The sequence below is a fragment of the Haliotis cracherodii genome, unplaced genomic scaffold, assembly GCF_022045235.1.
Source record: "Haliotis cracherodii isolate W230 unplaced genomic scaffold, xgHalCrac1.p SCAF_2, whole genome shotgun sequence".
Taxonomy (NCBI): Eukaryota; Metazoa; Mollusca; class Gastropoda; order Lepetellida; family Haliotidae; genus Haliotis; species Haliotis cracherodii.
Window position 1 is genome coordinate 62090525 of NW_027266275.1, and position 19483 is coordinate 62110007.

At 39.6% G+C, this 19483-nt stretch overlaps 4 protein-coding genes across 10 annotated transcripts in view; 2 read left to right on the forward strand and 2 right to left on the reverse strand.

The window, feature by feature from the left end:
- Positions 1 to 4395, forward strand: part of LOC139468327 (unconventional myosin-XV-like) — a 159419-nt gene extending 155024 nt beyond the window's left edge. For all 7 annotated transcript variants that reach the window (XM_071250222.1, XM_071250219.1, XM_071250225.1 and 4 more), the window contains one exon: positions 632 to 4395. In XM_071250222.1, the coding sequence (XP_071106323.1) occupies positions 632 to 727 (96 nt within the window). In that variant the 3' untranslated portion in view covers positions 728 to 4395. The remainder of the gene's footprint in view (positions 1 to 631) is intronic.
- A 2804-nt stretch (positions 4396 to 7199) lies between these two features.
- Positions 7200 to 7907, forward strand: LOC139468458 (uncharacterized). Its single transcript, XM_071250425.1, has 2 exons — positions 7200 to 7359; positions 7606 to 7907. The coding sequence occupies exons 1-2, from the start codon at positions 7200 to 7202 to the stop codon at positions 7905 to 7907; spliced, it is 462 nt and encodes a 153-aa protein (XP_071106526.1).
- A 3436-nt stretch (positions 7908 to 11343) lies between these two features.
- On the reverse strand, positions 11344 to 11987 carry LOC139468467 (uncharacterized). Its single transcript, XM_071250436.1, has 2 exons — positions 11828 to 11987; positions 11344 to 11645 (listed from the first exon to the last, which is right to left on the reverse strand). The coding sequence occupies exons 1-2, from the start codon at positions 11985 to 11987 to the stop codon at positions 11344 to 11346; spliced, it is 462 nt and encodes a 153-aa protein (XP_071106537.1).
- Positions 11988 to 16254: 4267 nt separating this feature from the next.
- On the reverse strand, positions 16255 to 16960 carry LOC139467720 (uncharacterized). Its single transcript, XM_071249230.1, has 2 exons — positions 16801 to 16960; positions 16255 to 16556 (listed from the first exon to the last, which is right to left on the reverse strand). Exons 1-2 carry the CDS (start codon positions 16958 to 16960, stop codon positions 16255 to 16257), a joined length of 462 nt encoding a protein of 153 aa, XP_071105331.1.
- Between the last annotated feature and the right edge of the window lie 2523 nt (positions 16961 to 19483).

Here is a 19483-nt window from a genome sequence, read left to right on the forward strand (position 1 = left end):
GTGTCGGTCGTGGCAATCATAGGTCTTGGATTAAATACCTGGTAAACAGATATGAGTGAGAGATGGCTGTGGGTGTGAGATGATTAGATCCTGGTGTTCTTCTGGCATGGTATTGTCAACAAGACTGTTCAGTAAAGTTCAGAACCAGAATATGCTGGTGTGTCCACTTATAGAATGTATGTATGCATTAGGGCTGGGACGAGTAACTTAGGTATTTGGGTCGGATGGGACCTGAGAAGGACCCGGGGCACCACAGGACTACCCGGACCCTTGGTTAGTCATGTGATATATTGTTTAATGCCAGGAATGATCTAGGACTATATGGTTACACTACAAGTCACTAATGTCCTTCTGATGTTTGAATAAAGATAAAATGTCAGTCAACTTCAGTGTATGCATGACCAGATTGTTATATACATTTATCTAAATACATTTTGCCAGGGCTACGGTCAAAATATTCCCAATCGGACATCTTGTACCTATCTCTTCAGAACTACAGTGGGGACCTGCATAGGGTCAGGGAATAGGGGGGTGGGTACTTGGGTTGTAAATTTGGACTCGTCGCAGACCTAGTATGCACTACTGCCACAAAATGTTCAAGTAATGATGTACTGATTTCTTCCTGTTCCAGGGTTCTGACATCTCAAACCTGATTGGCCAGTACATGCAAGTCATCAACAGATATCGCAAACGGCCAGACCGTCCGAGTAATGGTGTCTACAACTGAGCAAGCAGCCAATCATATCACTTGTATATAGTCATGTGACAGGGCCTTTGAGCATCATGGGATCCTCTACACCATCACAAATAGTGCAAGATTCTTCCATTGTCCAATATAACTACTCCATGAGATAAAGGCTTATATTACCAGTTGTGTAGAACTGTAGTGGTATCATATAAGTCAAGACACAACAGCACAGCCATGGAGGTTGTTCCTCTTGACAGAAGCCAAGATTCCCGCATCTCCATCACCTAGAGAAGCTAACAGAAGTGTGCTTTAGAAGGTCATGTTATGACAGTGCATATCGGTGGTGGGATACGTATAGTGAGTACTACCATAGTGACACTGCAGCACTACACAAAACAGGGATGAGCACTGTATGGGGAAAATACATACCTTTGCCTTATAACAAGGGCTCTAAAACACTATGGACACAGCCTTAAAGTGATGAATCAAATAGTGCCATGGATGCAGCATTGTAGATCATCAGTGTGGATGCCTGTCACTCGTGTAATTGTGTCGACAAGTACGGAGACTCACACCACTCATGTAATTGTGTCTATAAGTACGGAGACTTTCAGTAAATGTAGAATCACGTCACTCATGTAATTGTGACTACAAGTACAGACATGGACACCTGATGGTCAGGAGCTCCATTTCGGAAAATGTAGACTCAAGTCACTCGTGTGAATTGTGTCTACAAGTACAGACACGGACACCTTGTGGTCAGGAGCTCCATTTCGGAAAATGTAGACTCACGTCACTCGTGTAATTGTGTCGACAAGTACGGAGACTGACACCTGGTGGTCAAGGACTCCATTTCGGAAAATGTAGACTCACGTCACTCGTGTAATTGTGTCTATAAGTACGGAGACTTTCAGAAATTGTAGACTGAGCTCCATTTTGGAAAATCTAGACTTCCGTCACTCGTGTAATTGTGTCTACAAGTACGGAGACTGACACCTGGTGGTCAGCATCTCTAATTTGGGAAGTTTGTCAAGAAGCAGAAGTACCTGAAACCTGTGATTTGTTGATTGTTTCAACAACAGATGATATTAGCCAATATGAATATGTTGGATAAGTTAAAGCTCTCAAGTTGTTGTGATACCTCTGTCAGCAGAAAGAAGAAACTGCTCAACAGATGTGTGGTTCCCTTGGAGAATGCAAGCTTGTAATAAATATATAAATATATCTAGCTTTAACCATGTACATATTCAGTTACAAACTGACCAACACAAAAACTGTAGAATAATTTCTTCAAAACTAAGACACTTGTCTGAAAATTAATCAAAAGTCAACTGTATATAGTTTTCCTTTTTCAGATATCACAAAAGTAAGACTGTATTATAGGTTGTTTGACCAGTAGTATCTGAAGAAGACGGCCATTTTGTGAAAGGTTTATGCTTTCTGACAGTATCTAATTCTATGCAAGTAGTTAGTATTTGCTTCAGCTTTCGTGTGTTTCTGTTCGAGGCCATATTCCAGATAGAATTCTGATATCTAAGACTGTCGTTACTCCTATACTTACTATAGCTGTAACCCTTAAACGTTTTGTCATCTGGTCTGTTTTATCACAGATCCTACACTCATCTATATGTCAGTATTTCATTTTAGCATAATATCAGTTTATCATTGTATATAAAGAATTGGCTCCACATCCTGTAAGAATGCCACCTGGCACCATCATAAATAAATGCTTGTTGAGAAACCGTGTCTCACTTTGTCAAATTCTATTTCTTTGAAGAATTTAACACAGCAGAATATATCAAACCCTTATTGCAGGTTCTCTCGTTGTTCAAAGTCTCTCAGGAAAGGACATTTGTTGTCTTACAGGATGTGTGCAGAGTCATTATTTTAGAATTCCCATTCTCATTTATTGTCATGATGTGATCATGAAATGTTGATGTGACATGTTCAAACAAGGGAAATTGTACATTTTATCATCAAAATATATTTCCTAACAGTATAGGATTATTTTATCTGAATTTGGAAGGCATGGCAAATCAATTTTATATAAGCACAAATATCAACTGTGTAGCAGAGCATATAGACCAAATGTATTATGTATTGTATATAGTCAGAGAATCCTTCCCCCAAGGAGAGAGTACTATTTATATTACCAAGAAGCTTTCCAAGGAGAGGCTATTCATACTGCTGTCTGTCAAATTACAGAATTTTAACTTTCAGTTTCAAAATCTATATTTGCTTGTCTTAGGATTTTAAAAAACAGGAGTAATTGTTTTCGAGCACCAAGTGCACTTACGCGACTCCCACAATTCCATGTTTTTAATGTCCACATAGTTCAGGCGTCTATAGTTCTTGTATTACATGGGTAGCATGTTGCCAGAAGGGAAAATGTCATTAGGATAAAGATCTTGTAAAATATTGCTTGCAGTTTTTACAAGTCCTATGTTTCTCTGATAAACATCTATGTCAAAAACATGGATTGTCCGGTTCCCCTGAACCATAGTGAAGATGAAGATGACCATCAGCTTCTGCAACGGCTACTCCAGAAATTCCTCCCCGTCTTCCATGAACTCCCTTCTAAATGATGATCTGCTGTTATATATGTTATGCATTGTCTGTTATGGTGTTACTGGCTCTAATTATTGTTGGGTTTTGTTTATTTACATATATTGCAGACAGACAGTTTTCTGTCAAAATCAAGATTCATATTTGCAATGATATATTTCTACCTTACATAGCCGATTCAAAACTTACATGTTTGCTATCTTATAGACAAAATACTTAATCTTCTGTATCAGTTCTCGGTGGATATGTTCTGCTTGCGATCATTTTATAACCTGTCTGTTTACAACTGATATGGATATGGCTTGTATTCTTTTATATCCCATCTGCTTACAGCTGATAGTTGCTTGTATTTACCCCGCTATTTGTACAGCCCTTGTATATAACTTATACTCACCAGAGTGATGTCACCAGGCCTTATTGTTATACAAAGTAACCCTCATACACTGTCAATACTTACATTTTAGCCTATGTTTTAAGATGAGAATATCATGTTACTGTTGGCATATTCTTATCGTTGTTTCCTTCTTCATTGAATAATGAGAAAAACATTTATTTCAAAAGGAATAATTCCTCCTTGCCTTTATTTTCGTACGTAAAATATATGTATATCATAGTTTTGCTTCAACCAGTGATCACTGTTCTATGCAATTGTCCTCATATATGATAGTACTTTCCTACTACAGTTTATCATTACACAGTTAGTCAAGAGAGTGCGAGGATATTATGCCTATGATTAGTTCAGGGGGCTATGGTAGAAATGCCTTAGACAATTCTATTCCATTTTTATTTATACTATTTACACTGTTCGTAAAGAAAACAAAATGTCAACAAAACTATGGCATAAAAGTGGTGCATAAAATAGTTTTGCTCCAATGATAAAATTTACCATGTTTATGGGATCACAAAAGTAGCCTTGTCTGTAACGATCAACATCTTCTATACAGATACCCAAACACGTAACTCATCATAACAAGAGTAGTTGTGAGGTGGCTAGCATACATTTGTCTCCATATACACTGACCCAACATTTATGTGCAATCTTACCCTTGTAACTCTGTGTTGAAATATACATATTATAGCCTATGTTAAAACAAATATAGGACATCATTATATATTTTTGTAAGGTATGAATAAAATTTTGTATTACATTATATCTCCTGTGCTTTTTACGAAAGAGTGAATGAGTGTGCTTCAAGGGTATTTCACCTATGGGTAGATTGTCTGGCCTGAGTGCAGAAGGTGGGTGGTTCATTCAACAGCCCTGTTGTATCCAAAGACTGTAAAATATGGTACTTGTTTCCCTGTGTAGTGCCTGACATTTAGTGAGTGAGTGAGTGAGTGAGTGAGTTGTGTTTAACACTGCTTTTAACAGTATTCCAGTTATATCGCGGCGTGTCAGCTTAATGTGGGAGGAAGCCCGAAGTGATGCAGGTCTCAGACGTTGAGAAACCCATGAGCACGGGTATGGTGCTGACAAACCTAGAAACATAATCCGCGTGAACCGGGATTCGAACCCACAATCATAGGTTTCTGACGGTTCCATGGGACGCAACTCTGCACAGCGAATCGTGGCGCCTTAGACGACTGGGCCACCCGTGCCCCGCCTGACATATAGGGTCTAAAACAAGGTCTGGTCAGCTCGAGTCAGCATACTGTGTCTTGTGGGATATCCATGTTAAACTGCGTCATGGTATCAAAGGGGGCTGGCACTTTAAAAGGTTTGGGTTGATGTGAAAGGAAAGCTGTAAGTGATGGACATAGCCCTGGAACATGAGGGATGGATTTGGGATTTGAACCCATGACATAGGGACTCAACTCTGCACAGCCAATTACAACATCTTAAACTACAGGGCCACCTGGAAGTCAAACATGTCACTGATCATTTCCATTTGTTGGTGGAATGGCCTTCTGAGTTGATTCCAGGTTCATTGACACCCAGGCAGCTCATGACATAAGGCCACTTTACTTTCGATCAGTTGAGATCAAAATCAGATCGCATCTACTCTGCGAAGGGTAACATTGCTGCATGTATTTGAATCTGCTAAAATGTAGATCTCACTAAATCAGCAGTCCAGGTGTGTGTTGAGACACTAGTAAAAGAAACTGGTGTTCCTGTTTTCTCCTGTCAGTGTTGAGCAAGTCATACTTTGTTCAATCTCCATCATTTATGACAACGCTTCCTGCAAATCATTCAACAGCTTTCGGTATATTTCTGAAAACGGTAATCTAATTTCTTTGACAACTGTTCCCAAGCCTTAGATATTACATTCTTGTAGCAGGAACTCATGTATTATCAACACTTCAAATAGATAATAACATTTGAAAGATATCTCCCCATGTCGAAACCTTTCTTTAACAAGTCGGGTAGTTCCGGACTACAAATCAAAAGTTTCTGTTTGAGGCAGGCCTTTAAAATGATAGCGCCAAAACCCTTTCCATATTCACAAGAAATATCTGCTAACAAAGCGTCGATTGTACAATTCCGACTGTATCATTGGCGTGTGTTTATGAATCACTCTCAGATAGTGATGATACCAGGTGTACGCGAAAAGGTGAGCCTATCCTGCCCCACCTGTGGCACCCGTCACAAACACATGCAAAGGCAAGTGAATTGTTCATCTGAAAAAGTGGGAACATATGCTACATTGGGATTGCATCTTTCACATGTCTTGCATAAAACTTTTGGAAATTTTACTGAGGCCTTGAATGTTGTAAGCTTTATCATTCAATTTTTGAATAAGACTCGTATGACGCTCTTTGAAATCTTCTCAGAAAGAGCATGATCGAAAGTTGTGAAATGATGACACAAAAAGGTTGGAGTTGGTGAAGTATGGCCCGACATAAAGGAAAAGTTGATTGTTGTAAGGTTAAAGTCATCCCTCTTGTCATACCGTCCCGTGGTGAGATTTTTGTCACTCTGAATCTTTATGAAAAGGATAAAACACCATTCCCAGGGCTTGGTTGAGAATGTAAACACACCTGGGTAAGGATGGGTCCGGGGTTGGGGTTTGGGGTTTGGGGTTTGGGGTTGGGAATTTTTCTTGGTTCTTTATGAGATTGCAAAGATTCAAGCATATCCTTTGAGTTTTTGGGAATACACAGGGTACATGTATTTATTCCACTCACCTCAAATAAAGTCCTTCCCTGTCTTAACGTATATCGAAATAGGTATTGTCTTTACATTTATGGAAAATAGGTATTTTCATTTATAAAGAACGTGTATTTAGTTACATTAATAAACAAGAGGTATTGTCGTAACTTTCATAAACAATATCATCGCTGACAGGAAACATTCAGATTCTTCATATGGGAGTTCTGTGTTTATAGTCCAATGATTTCAAGTACAGAAGTTTAGCTTCAGCTAGATTCCCTTCAAAATCGGCAATCACAATTGACACACAGATTAACTTACAAGTATACGTGTGGGGTGTCACCATGTGACAATATCAACAATGTGTTCACCATGATGCTGACACACTACTCCAATCACTTCAATACTGACCGACCAATCACACAATCATCAATTCCTTGCTGCCACTACAGAGATACAATGCTGCCATAACCTGATATAATTTAAATGAGGTGAACTTTATCCAATCAAGCAATCAGTGACTACTCAGCGTTAACGGCACATGGTTGTATTACCGTGACAGTATGGAAAACATCGCCATAAACTCCCTGCCAATCAAACAGTTTCCTTCCCGGTAGACGGTGAGATTAGGTCAAAGTGGAAGGATTAGCCAGGATAATCCTTGTCAATTTTATATATGAGAGAACTGAGCTTGCCACTACTCCAACAGACTATTCCATGCCTCAGTGTCACACAGGCAGGTATATAGAAGCAGGATGTCTCAGGCATGCCATTCAGTATCTCCACTAAAGCAAACTACGAGTCCACAAGTCACCTGTTTTCTGGTTAAATCATAATTGAAACTAAATTCAAACCATGGCAACATCCACCTGTGACGACCAGATCTGTTCACCGTCTGCCACAAAATTGTCGTCTGCTGCTGCTTCATGGAAGGACGACCCAGTGTCAGCCTCCTTCCGACTCTTCAGTCTCATTGAAATGCAGGATAGATTCCTCGAACAAGTCCAGGCCATAGGTATGTACACGTGTTCATCTAAAATAATTCTTTCTTGAAAAAAATTCTATAATTATGTTAGTCATTACGTCATATTTGTACCACAAACAATTGACATAGCATTTAGATTTGTAAAGAAATGCTATTGTCAACATGATAACATCGCTGACTGGCCTATGCGTATGTATCACTGTCTTTCATTTATGATATAGTGTAAATAATCATTTTGACAAACCAAGATACTAATAAACGTTTGTCTCATTTCAGATGCCTACATCCTGGAACTGACCGAGAAGATTGTGAGAGATGCAGCCAATGGCGGCCATGTTGGCCATGGGTTACTTCTGCTCAACAGGAAGTGTGTAGCTGAAGGTGTCCGTCAGGTGTACCTCCGACTGGCCACACAGAAGTGGAGACAAGTCAGGCAGTGCTACAATGCCATCAGACAAAACTTCGATGACCACGACGATCTTTCAGCAACTGATATGGACGAGTCACATGACCATGAGGTCACCCAGATTGCTCGTGGACTTGGTATGGAGTGCTGTGCGTTCCAGCGATCATGCTAGCAGGTTGGAAAATGCTCAGAAAATGACTTGAAATGTGTTCGCTGATGAACATCTAGTGCTCATTGTAAATATTGTTACCAACACGTATTGACATGACATACTGTCAATTCGTTGTTTTGTAAATAAACATCTATATACTTAGAAAGTCGTTATTTCTGTATCCAGAGCCAAAATACCCGTATGGGCCATTTTAGTTTTAGCTGTATAAGCGGCACACGATTTTCTGAATAGCAAATATGGAAGCTTTCGGATGAACAATGTAACAATATCTTGCTAAAGTTCGTAAGATAGACACACATGCTTTTTGTATTACCCGAGGAGAATTCAAATATAGAAGTTGTAGACATTGTAGCATTGAACAATAACAATATAAATATATATTGGCACCATATGTGACAAACGAATTACTCGAGAGGGCTGAAAACGTATCCCCTACCTCTGCTTTACCGTAAGACCCCCAACACATGGGTTATACAGGGAACACAGTTTGCCAAGTTGTCAAACGTGCTGTAATTCGCTGTGCACACTTGCCTCCTACAACTGTACCAGAATGCGTTAGTCGTGGGTTAGAACCCCAGGCTCGTACTGATGATCCTTGATTTGTCAGCCCTTGCTCGTGGGATTTGTCCACAGCTGATCTGTTGCTCTTTACATACGATTCGAATTCTTTTGCTACTTTAGTGAAATCAAAGAAAGGACACGATACCAAAACGTTCAACCGTACTTTCAGATACATAGATAATCTATTTTTTTTCAACAGGGCGAAGATAAGTATCTTCTCTTCATCTATCCACCTGGCTAGGGGAACTAACAGAAACAACGGAAAAAACATTGTCAGTGTCTTAACTGGATCTGTGCATAGAAACTGAAAGTGGTGATAAGCCTGTGTGCCACGGCCATTCACAATACAATGCTATCTATCGTCTTAACGTATATCGAAATAGGTATTGTCTTTACTGTTATGGAGAATAGGTATTACATTTTCCTTTATAAAGAACGTGTATTGACTTTACATTAATAAACAAGAGGTTTCAGGAGTGTGAAAAAATAAATTCCCGAATTTATGGTTAATACTGTTTCCCTGAAAATAAACCATTCCCACAACACACATCTTTAAAATGATTTCCAGATCTTCAACAGAAATAAGATTGGAGAACAAATGTTATCTAATGATTCAGATCTTAACACATAGGTTGGTTCCTCTTTCTTCCGCCTTCATTGTTAGGATCTGTTGTTATAACAGCTTCAAAACAAACACATCGTAAGCTATGAGTCAAACTTTCTTTGTTCTGATTTTGTCGAATCCGAGCAGACACGTATGCGTAAACAAACAGATCAGGATGTAGCACAAATGGGGTGCCTGTTTCTTGCAATCTTCCCGAGGCAAGGGGTAACTGACTATCCGTTGACTCTGGATGGGATCTTCTTGCCTATATATCCTGTCCCCAAATTTCGCATAGGTGCTACCTGTCCAGGACTTCCGATGTCATTTGCTGTCATTTATGACATATTGTACTCAAACATTGAAGACTATATCCACGGTCAGCACGTTTAGTACCAAATCCACCATAATAAAGGAAATAAGTGTTAGAAATTTGAAGAATCAAATGTTGGACTCCTTTTCTGAAATTGAAAGGATATTCTTGGATGTTTATGATTAGTCGATCTGATAATGCTTTGTGGGCAAGATATATATTTTCCATGTCACAATCAGCAAGAAAATTGTATCGCTATGACTTTTTTCGATCCAAAATACCAAGCAAGCATGAAAGCATGCACGCTTCAACTAAAAAATTTAGTACACAAATTCATGACATGTATGTTGTCACTCCGTCCAAATCTTTTGAGCTCATCTCCCCAAGGCAAAGTTGACCTCTAGCCTATGTCAAAGTCTAGATTTCACTCTTGCCATTTCATTGATTTCAAGCCTATTTTTCTCGACTCGCCCGTGTCGCCACCCCGTATAGAGCACGAGTTATGTCACCTGAGATGAAAAACGCGATATGCAATCAGATCGCTTAAAAAATGACTACCATATTATGACAACCCGGTGGATGAGATAACCAAAATATTGGGGATGTCATACCTGACAGTCAAAATGAAAGATTACCACAGTAAAGATACTCTTTCGCTCTTACATTAACAGACTCACACACTACTCAGTTTCAGGTAACAGACGTAATACCGCACGTCATTGTAGCACGGAACTCTCAACAGATGTCGTCAGAAAATAACACTCCATGTCAGACGCTGCGATAAGCGTTCAGTCGTTCGAGTTATACAATGCATTTATTTATACTAGAATATTAAAGAAGGTGGGTGAGTTGACTGAAATCTTTGAACGATTTTCGAAAATATTTTACCTTGCTTAATTTTCAAATAATTTCAGTGGAAATTCGACAGGGGTTGTGGAAGTGACCACGTTTTTGGAACCCGGATGTTGATTTTATACAAGGTTTTCTGATTGTACTATCGGGATATGCGATAATCCTATCTTTTGAGCATGTAATTTTCAAGCACAGAAGGGTCGACTTTAAAATGAAAGGGTGAAAACTAGACTTTGATATAAGCAAGGCAACTCTTGCCTCGGGAAGATGATGAAGATCCTCTGAATGACATGTTAACCTGAATCAAAGGAGAGACACTTGCTTAAACAGCACCATACCCGTGCTCGTAGGTTCCTCCGAAGTGGTAAACGTCTGAGACCTGCATCACTTCGGGTTTCCTCCCACATTAAGCTGACACGCCGTGTTATGACTGGAATACTGTTAAAAGCGGCGTTAAACTCAACTCACTCACTCGCTCCCTCACTTAAACCAGTATTGGTTTGTTTGCCGATCCAGTGTCGCTGCATCCTCGCCCATAATCGAAATAATATGTTTAAACTATGAACAAGACTTCTTTGATAGGCATTTAGAAGTTGGAGTACTAAGTAAGGATAAGAATTTTTTTATGAAGAACTTCTTCATTACAATTAAGAGCGACGTTTCGGTATAGGTTCTAACATCGTTATCACTCCACTTGCTTGATTGTAGTAAAGAAGTTGTTCATCCATAAATTCTTATCCTAACATGAACAAGACATTTGAATTTTTCCCGATTTGGTGCAAGATGCGGCGGTAAGCAATAATCTCACTCCACCACGTAAAGAGAAACTAGTTTGTTGTTGAAGTGTTTGATAGGTATTACGTAGAAGTTTGTTGTTGATTGGCTGACCCTTTACCTACACTTACATCTGAAATTGAATGAAGCTAATTAAGAGTTGCTATTATTTTTAACATCAACAAAATGCTGGGAATAACAATTTTATTTACCGGCTTTGAACTCTCTTCGACAGCTTTATCATGGCAACACAATAATAACAATAAGCACCAAATCGCCGCCACTGAAGACAGAATCTTCACAGTTACGACAGTTCATGAGCTTTTTTCACCCTGCTAGCATGGTCGCTGGAACACACAACACTCCTTACTAAGTCCACGAGCAATCTGGGTGACCTCGTAGTTATGTGACTCGTCCAAATCAGCAGCTAAAAGATGGTCATGGTCGTCGAAGTTTTGTCTGATGAAGTTGTAGCACTGCCTGACTTGTCTCCACTTCTGTGTGGCCAGTCGTAAGTACACCTGACGGACACCTTCAGCTACACATTTCCTGTTGAGCAGAAGTAACCCATGGCCAACATGGCCGCCATTGGCTGCATCTCTCCCGATCTTCTCGGCCAGGTCAAGGATGTAGGCATCTGAAATGAGACAAACGTTTATTAGTACTTTGGTGTGTCAAATGAAGTAATTTGTACAGGTTAACAATAACGAATACAATATTGGCTTAAATAACTTCACAGTAACTGTCATAATAGTATGTCTTAGTTCAAATAAATTATCCATTTAAATCTTGTAGATACGAAACAACACATTTACATACCTATGACCTGGACTTGTTCGAGGAATCTATCCTGCATTTCAATTAGACTGAAGAGTTGGAAGGAGGCAGACACTGGGTCGCCCTTCCACGAAGCAGCAGCAGACGACAATTTAGTGGCAGATGGTGAACAAATATGGTCGGCACAGTTGGAAGTTGCCATGGTTTCTAAGTTAGATCGCAGAACGAATGTATAAGTTACAAACGACGATGCAACCTCGAAGCTTTGATGAAAGGTGAACAGACATTTTCCTTCTATATACCTTTCTGTATGACACTGAGGCATGGAGGAGTCTGTCGGAGTAGTGACACGCTCAGTATTCCCATAGATTGGATTATCATGGATTATCATGTCTAATCCTTCCACGGCGACCCAAATCTTGTAGTATTGTATCATGTGAGCGCCGGGCAGAAAACAGCTTGATTGGTCGGAAGTCAGGTAGACTAAAGAGATGTTCAATATGTTGTTACAGTAATACAGTTATGTACAATCCACACCGGAAAGTCATTGAGTGTCGTTCTTTGAATGGCTAGGGATCACACCATTGCAGCATTTATGAAGTGTCATTAAGGAACTGCCGATTGTTTGATTAGTTGATTAGTATTACATTATTGGAGTAGCTTGTTTGCATCATGATGAAAATATTGTTGATATTGTCTTACCTGAGATGAGATACCTACAATACACAGGGTTCAGCAGCGGGCAACCATGTGATCACACCATAGTGTGAATGGCTAGGGCACCTTTGCAGCATTTATGAAGTGTCGTTAAGGAACTGTGTGTACAGGACTTCATCTTTGATGAACATCGCACCGTGGATGCTCACATTAAAAATCTAATACTGTAAATAGATGAAATAAAGACCAAAACACACTACCTGATAGGTTTCAACTGGGGTTTCAAATGCGAGGTCCTACTATCTCTACACAAATAACTGATTAGATCCAAAATAGACTATGGATGCCCAATATACAACGCCTTGAACTCTTCATTAAGCGATAAACTAAACTCAATCAAATATCATGCACTGAAGATAAATCACCCGCACACAGCATGGCACACCGCGTACATCACTGCATGCACTTAAGGGCGAAATACCCTTGGATTTACGCCGATAACAGCAAGCCATAGACTTCTGGGCCTCAACCCAACAAAACAATCAAATCAAACAAATCCTTGAAAAGAACATAAGCTCAAGACCCCCAAACGCTAGCTCGTAAAACCCCACAATTAACACTTATTTCCCAAAGCATACTTAGCTACTTAAAAATACACAACCTTAATGATTTAAAATTAAACACAGCACCAAGCAACATATTCATACCCAAACTCCAAATCCACATAGCTCTCCACCAAACTAAGTAAGGAAACCGAACTAAATCCACCACACTAGCACACTACACGAAAAATGGCCAAATTGGTGCCACATCTACACAGGCGGGACCTCCTGAGCCAGGATTCGGCATCCACATCCACAGACCCTCAAAAGAAACAAAATCCCATAGGCTCCCAAATGACAAATCAATATTCAATGGGGATAGCACAGCCGTAAAAAAAAACACAGGAAAAAACACTAATCCTAACTGACAGAAATAAATAGATACAAAAACGCCAACAACCGTCCGAACCTAATACAACAGATGCTTAAAGCGCCAGCAATCTCCGTAAACTAGGTAAAGAGATAGAATTAGTCTGGACCCCTGCCTACGTCGGAGTGTTTGGTAACGAACACGCTGACAAAGCAGCCAAATCGTCACTAAAATTAGAAGTAAGCATCAACCAACGAATGTCCAAAAACGAGATTAAAAGTATGTCTATGGAAAAAATCTCCCCAAAGTGGCAAAATAACTACCAGAAGTCAGACTGTAAACCAAAACACATGCTACAAAAGCTACTAAAAACAAACAAATTACAAACAGATCACACTCAACTCTTACACAAAATAAAAACAACAACATCAAACAGGTAAATGCCAACAGCGCAACCAAAATGAAACTCCTGAGCACGCAATAATACCTTGCACACATTACCAACAACACAGCTGCAGAACAACACTACAATCCACACTAAACTGCCACAATCAAATAACACTAGCAACACTACTAAACCCCTTACACAACTCACAAACCTTTAAAGCACTAGGCATTTATCTAAAATTAAAACAGGCCTACTAGGCCGCATCTAAACTACAACAAACTATCAAAAGCCCTTTAAATTTAAAATCATAAACCTATAAAACATACACCAACATAACCACATAACTCTCCTCCAGATCTAGTTTCCCAAACATTTGGCCCAGCATACTTCCAAATTCCAACTTTTTTTCACAAATTAATTAAGCAATATCTATACTGACATGACATTCCTTGCAATTTCAGAAAAGGTCCAAGTTCAATTTTGTAAACATTTGAATGTTCAAAAACTACACAATCAGGACAAATTTAAGGGACAATTTCCTTATCATTTCCTTGACGAGTGAGGCATTTGTCACTAAACGAGGTGACAATAAATATAGTTCTCAAAGGTTGAGATTTTTTAAAATTAAAAATGACAATAAGTGTCATATGAAGTCCTGGACAGCTCATATGTAGCATCTATGTGAGATTTGGGGATAGGGCATTCAAACAACAAGTCATCTTCCTGATGCAAGGAAGGTAACTGAGTGGTCTTTTATAGCCACTTACTCACTTGCTTCGGGAAGATTGCAGGCACCCCATTTGTGCTACATCATGATCTGTTTGTTTAAGCATACGCGTCTGCTTCGACAATATCAGAACAAAGAAACTTTGTCTTTTGAAATATTTCTCATAGCTTACGATGTGTTTGTTTTGAAGCTGTTATTTCCTAACAATGAAGGCGGAAGAAAGAGGAAACAAAGATGTTCTAAGATCTGAATCATCAGATAATATCTATTCATCAATTGCGTTCAATGTTGTTTCTGTTGAAGATCTTGAAATCATTTTAAAGATGTGTTGTGGGAGTGGTTTGGTTTTCGGGGAAACGGTATTATACATAAATTCGGAAATCTATTTTCTCACTCCTGAAACGTAAAGTTAGCATTTTATTGTGGATGAGTGTGGCACACAGGCTGCCATCATTGTCAGTTTCTATGCACAGACGGTTTCTACGTTGTTTCTTGTATTTCCAAATCTAGTGGACAGATAACGTGAAGATACTTATTTATCTTCGTCCTGTTGAAAAAACCCCGATTACATATGTATCTGAAAGTAAGGTTGAAGGTTTTGGTAACGTGTATTTTCCTTGATTTCACTAAGGTAATCAAAAGCTCTGATTCGTATGTAAAGAGAAACAGATCAGAGGAACTACAGCTGGTATCCATGGAGATACTGCTACTGGTCTTACATGTTCTATCCCCAAATTTGACAAGACATTGCGAATCAGGAAATCCAGCAACATACATAGTTGGGTGTCTGCCTGCGTCACTGGTAATGTGAATTATTAATATCTTGACTGTTAACAATATTAATGTGGTCCAACATGTCCGACTGCCCTGCCTGTGAGTGAGTTTAGGAATCCACTGTATTATGTAGCGAGTTAGTTACTTGATCGCCTGGAACAATATTTCTGTCAGTCCAAAGTAATAGAGGTTGAACAAATCCCAAGAGCAAGGGCTGACAAATCAAGGATTGTCATTACCAACCTGGGTTTCTAACTCACGACTAACGCATCCTGGTGCAGCTGTGGGGGCAACTTTACACAGCGAATTGCGACACATTTGACAACTAGGCAATATGTGTCCCTTGTGATTTGATTGAAAGATATTTATTCACAAGGAGTGAACGGGATTGGGGGACAAGTTCCTCCAACTTAGAATGCGCTCTCCCTGGTATCCCTGGTATCCCTGGAGAGAGAGAGAGAGAGAGAGAGAGAGAGAGAGAGAGAGAGAGAGAGAGAGAGAGAGTTCTTTACACAAATCTTTCAGTTGTACACATATAATGTCTCTTGTATACTCGATGTGTTGGGCTTAGCAGAGGGAGGAGGAATACTTTTCACAACTTTCACATAATTCATTCGTACGGTAGCGTAGTGGGACCACAGTGACATTTATTTTTGTCTCAGTATCTCCTACGTAGGACTTAGTATCTTCTATGTATTTGAATTCGACTCAGGTAATATTAAAACTTTTGCGTGTCTATCTTATGAACTTTAGTAGGACACTGTTACATTATTGACCCGAGAGCTTCCATATTTGATATTCATTTAATTGTATGCCACTTACACATTTAAAACTAACAGGATCCATACAGGTATTTTGGCACTGGGTACAGAAATAACTCAAATGACTCCCGAAGTATATAGATGTTTATTTACAAAACCACGCACTTGACTTGATCACATGTTGTTAACAATATTTACAATGAGCACTAGATGTTCAATATATGTCATTTTGTCAGTATTTTCCGTCGTGCTAGCCTGATCGCTGGAACGCACAACACTCCATACTAAGTCCACGAGCAATCTGGGTGACCTCGTGGTCATGTGACTGGTCCATATCAGTTGCTGAAAGAAGGTCTTGGTCGTCGAAGTTTTGTCTGATGGCTCTGTAACACTGCCTGACTTGTCTCCACTTCTGTGTGGCCAGTCGTAAGTACACCTGACGAACACCTTCAGCTACACACTTCCTGTTGAGCAGAAGTAACCCATGGCCAACATGGCCGCCATTGGCTGCATCTCTCCCGATCTTCTCGGCCAGTTCCAGGATGTAAGCATCTGGAATGAGACAAAAGCTTATTAGTACCTCGGTGTGTCTAAATAATAATTCACACGATATCATAAAAGAAGACAGTGATACATACGCATAGGCCAGTAAGTGATGTTATCATGTTGACAATAGCATTTCTTTATAAATCTAAAAGCTATGTTAATTGTATGCGGTACAAATATGACTAATGACTAACATAATTATAGAATTTTATTCAAGAAAGAATTATCTTAGATGACCAGATGTACATACCTATGGCCTGGACTTGTTCGAGGAATCTATCTTGCATTTCAATGAGACTGAAGAGTTGGAAGGAGGCAGACACTGGATCGTCCTTCCATGAGGCAGCAGCAGACGACAATTTAGTAGCAGACGGTGAACAAATCTGATCGTGACAGGTGGAGGTTGCCATGGTTTCTAAGTTAGTTTCAATTATGATTAAACCGGGTATCAGGTGACTTTGGGACTCGTAGTTTGCTTTAGTGGAGATACTGAATGTCATGCCTCAACTTACTTACTTTGGAGATTTAACGTGCGCTTTCCGACTGATGCGTATTTCGCACACGGGCCCGGCCAGGCCATTTAATGTGTTTCCGAAAGGGGCGAGGGTGGTCTGTGCAACCCAAGAGGGGGCTTTAGGGGTTGCTTATATAGAATTTGGGAATTTTGAGATTTGGAATAGATGCTGATGGGGTTGGGGAGGAGAACTAAGGGAGCTGGGTATGGTGGATGATTGTTTGTTTATGTGATTTTGATTTGGTAGGTTATTATGGTTTTAGATGCGTTTTATTAGTTCCGTTTTTATTAAGAATACGCCTAAGGCCTTGAAGTTTTCTAGTTTATTTTGTGGGTTTAGTATTGCTTCTAGAGTGAGAGCCTTGTTTAGATTGAGGGTGGTTTGTAATGCGGTTCGATGTGTTAGGTAGTGTGTGCAGTGGATGAGTGCGTGTTCTGGGGTTTCTGGTTGTTTGCAGTGTGGGCAGTTACCTGTAGTGTGTTTTTTAAATTTTTTTAGGTGGTTATTTAGGTTGGTGTGTCCTGTTTGGAGTTTAGTGATTACTCTGTCGATTTTTTTTGATGGATGGAGAATTTTTGGTTTGGTTAGTGGTTTGCTGAGCACTCTTTTGATTTTGCTATTTGAGTTTAGATATAGGTTATGCCATTTTTTTGTGATTTTTTGTTTGTTTACACTTTTAATTTCTGATTTTGAGATGGGTAAGTTTAAGCTTATTTCTGGGATTTTAAGGGATAGTTTAGCTTCTTTATCGGCGTTTTCATTACCGTATATTCCTACGTGGGCGGGTATCCACAAGAAGGTTATTTGTTTGCCTGCTTTTGTTAGGTCGTTGGAGCTTTTAAGTATTTGATTTATTAATTTAGGTCGGTTTTTGGTATTTTTGTTTTGGAGGGCTTGTAGTCCACTTAGGGAGTCAGTAAGTATTAGGATTTTTTGGTTGTTTTTGGATTCTTGATTGTGGAGGGCTGAGGCCATGCCCATTAGTTCGGCCGTGAATATTGATTGGTTATTTGGGAGTCGGAAGGATTGTGTGGTTTTAGTTGGTTGTGTGGTATGGACTCCGAAACCCGTGTGTTTGGAGGTCGGATCTGAGGATCCGTCCGTGTAAATGTGACACCAATTTGGCCAATTTTTGTGTATGTATGCTAGTGTGGTAGTTTTAGCTATGTTTGGGTCGGTTTGTTTATTTATTTGGCTAGCTAGTGTTGTGTCTATTTTGGGTATTTTAAGTTTAGGGGTGAAGATATTTGATTGTTTGCAGTTTTGTTTAAGATTTTTAATTTGGTGTTCATTTAGGTAGTTTGTTATTCTTTGGGATATTGGGGTAAGTAAGGGGTGTTTACGAGCTAGAGCTTGGTTTTTAGGGCTGATGTTTTGGTTTATTAAGTTTTGGATGAGAGGGTTTGATTGGGACGCGGCCCAGAAATTTAAGCTTAGCTGTTCCCTGCGTAGACTTAGTGGCATTTCTCCTGTTAAGGCCTGAAGTGAGGTGTAGGAGGTGCCATGTTGGGTGCGTGTAATGAGTTTGAGAGCCTGATATTGTATTGAGTCAAGTTTTTTGGATAGAGAGTTGTTTAGGGTGTTGTATATGGCGCAGCCGTAGTCTAGTTTTGATCTAATTAGGGATATGTAGAGAGAGAGGAGAGTATCTTTGGAGGCTCCCCAGTTAGAGCCAGTTAGGCATCTTAGGGTGTTTAGGTCTTTACTGCATTTAGTTGTTAGGTTTTGGATGTGAGCATCCCAGGTGAGATGTTCATCGAAAATAAGTCCTAAGAATTTGGTTTGTTTTTGAAATTTGATTGTTTGGTTGTTTAGCTGGAGGATTGGGGAGGCGGGTTTCATGTTTTTATGTTTGAATACTATTCCTGTTGTTTTTTCTGAGTTAAGGGAGAAGCCCCATTTGTCAGCCCATTGTTGTATTTTATTAAGAGATTTTTGGAGTAGATTTGTGGCCATTTTCATGCTTTTAGTGCGGATCCAGATGGCTCCATCATCCGCGAATTTTGATGTGTTTACTTTAGGGGATAGACCCTCGAATAGATCGTTTATCATTATATTGAAGAGGGTGGGGCTGAGGATACTGCCCTGTGGAGTGCCATTTTCTAGGGGACATTGGTCCGATAGAGTTTGGTCTATACACACGGTTATTTTACGATTGTTTAGGAAGTCCTGGATGTAGTTTATTATCTGACCTTTGAGTCCTATTTTTTTAAGTTTTTGTATTAGCCCATCGTGCCATACCATGTCGAAAGCTTTAGAGAAGTCTAAGAAGATGCCTGTGGTATATTGTTTATTTAGTTGTCCTGTCTTAATATCTTGTTCTAGTCGGGCGAGGTTATCTAGGGTTGAGCGGCCAGGAGTGAAACCGCTTTGATCTGGGTTTATGGTGTTATTTTGGGTTAAGTAATGTTGTAATCT

Bases quoted from the DNA above. Each gene is read 5' to 3' on its own strand.
- LOC139468458 (XM_071250425.1), top strand. From the start codon at position 7,200: ATGGCAACATCCACCTGTGACGACCAGATCTGTTCACCGTCTGCCACA. The intron at 7,360-7,605 runs GTATGTACACGT...GTCTCATTTCAG, and splicing joins CGAACAAGTCCAGGCCATAG to ATGCCTACATCCTGGAACTG.
- LOC139468467 (XM_071250436.1), bottom strand. From the start codon at position 11,987: ATGGCAACTTCCAACTGTGCCGACCATATTTGTTCACCATCTGCCACT. The intron at 11,646-11,827 runs GTATGTAAATGT...GTCTCATTTCAG, and splicing joins CGAACAAGTCCAGGTCATAG to ATGCCTACATCCTTGACCTG.
- LOC139467720 (XM_071249230.1), bottom strand. From the start codon at position 16,960: ATGGCAACCTCCACCTGTCACGATCAGATTTGTTCACCGTCTGCTACT. The intron at 16,557-16,800 runs GTATGTACATCT...GTCTCATTCCAG, and splicing joins CGAACAAGTCCAGGCCATAG to ATGCTTACATCCTGGAACTG.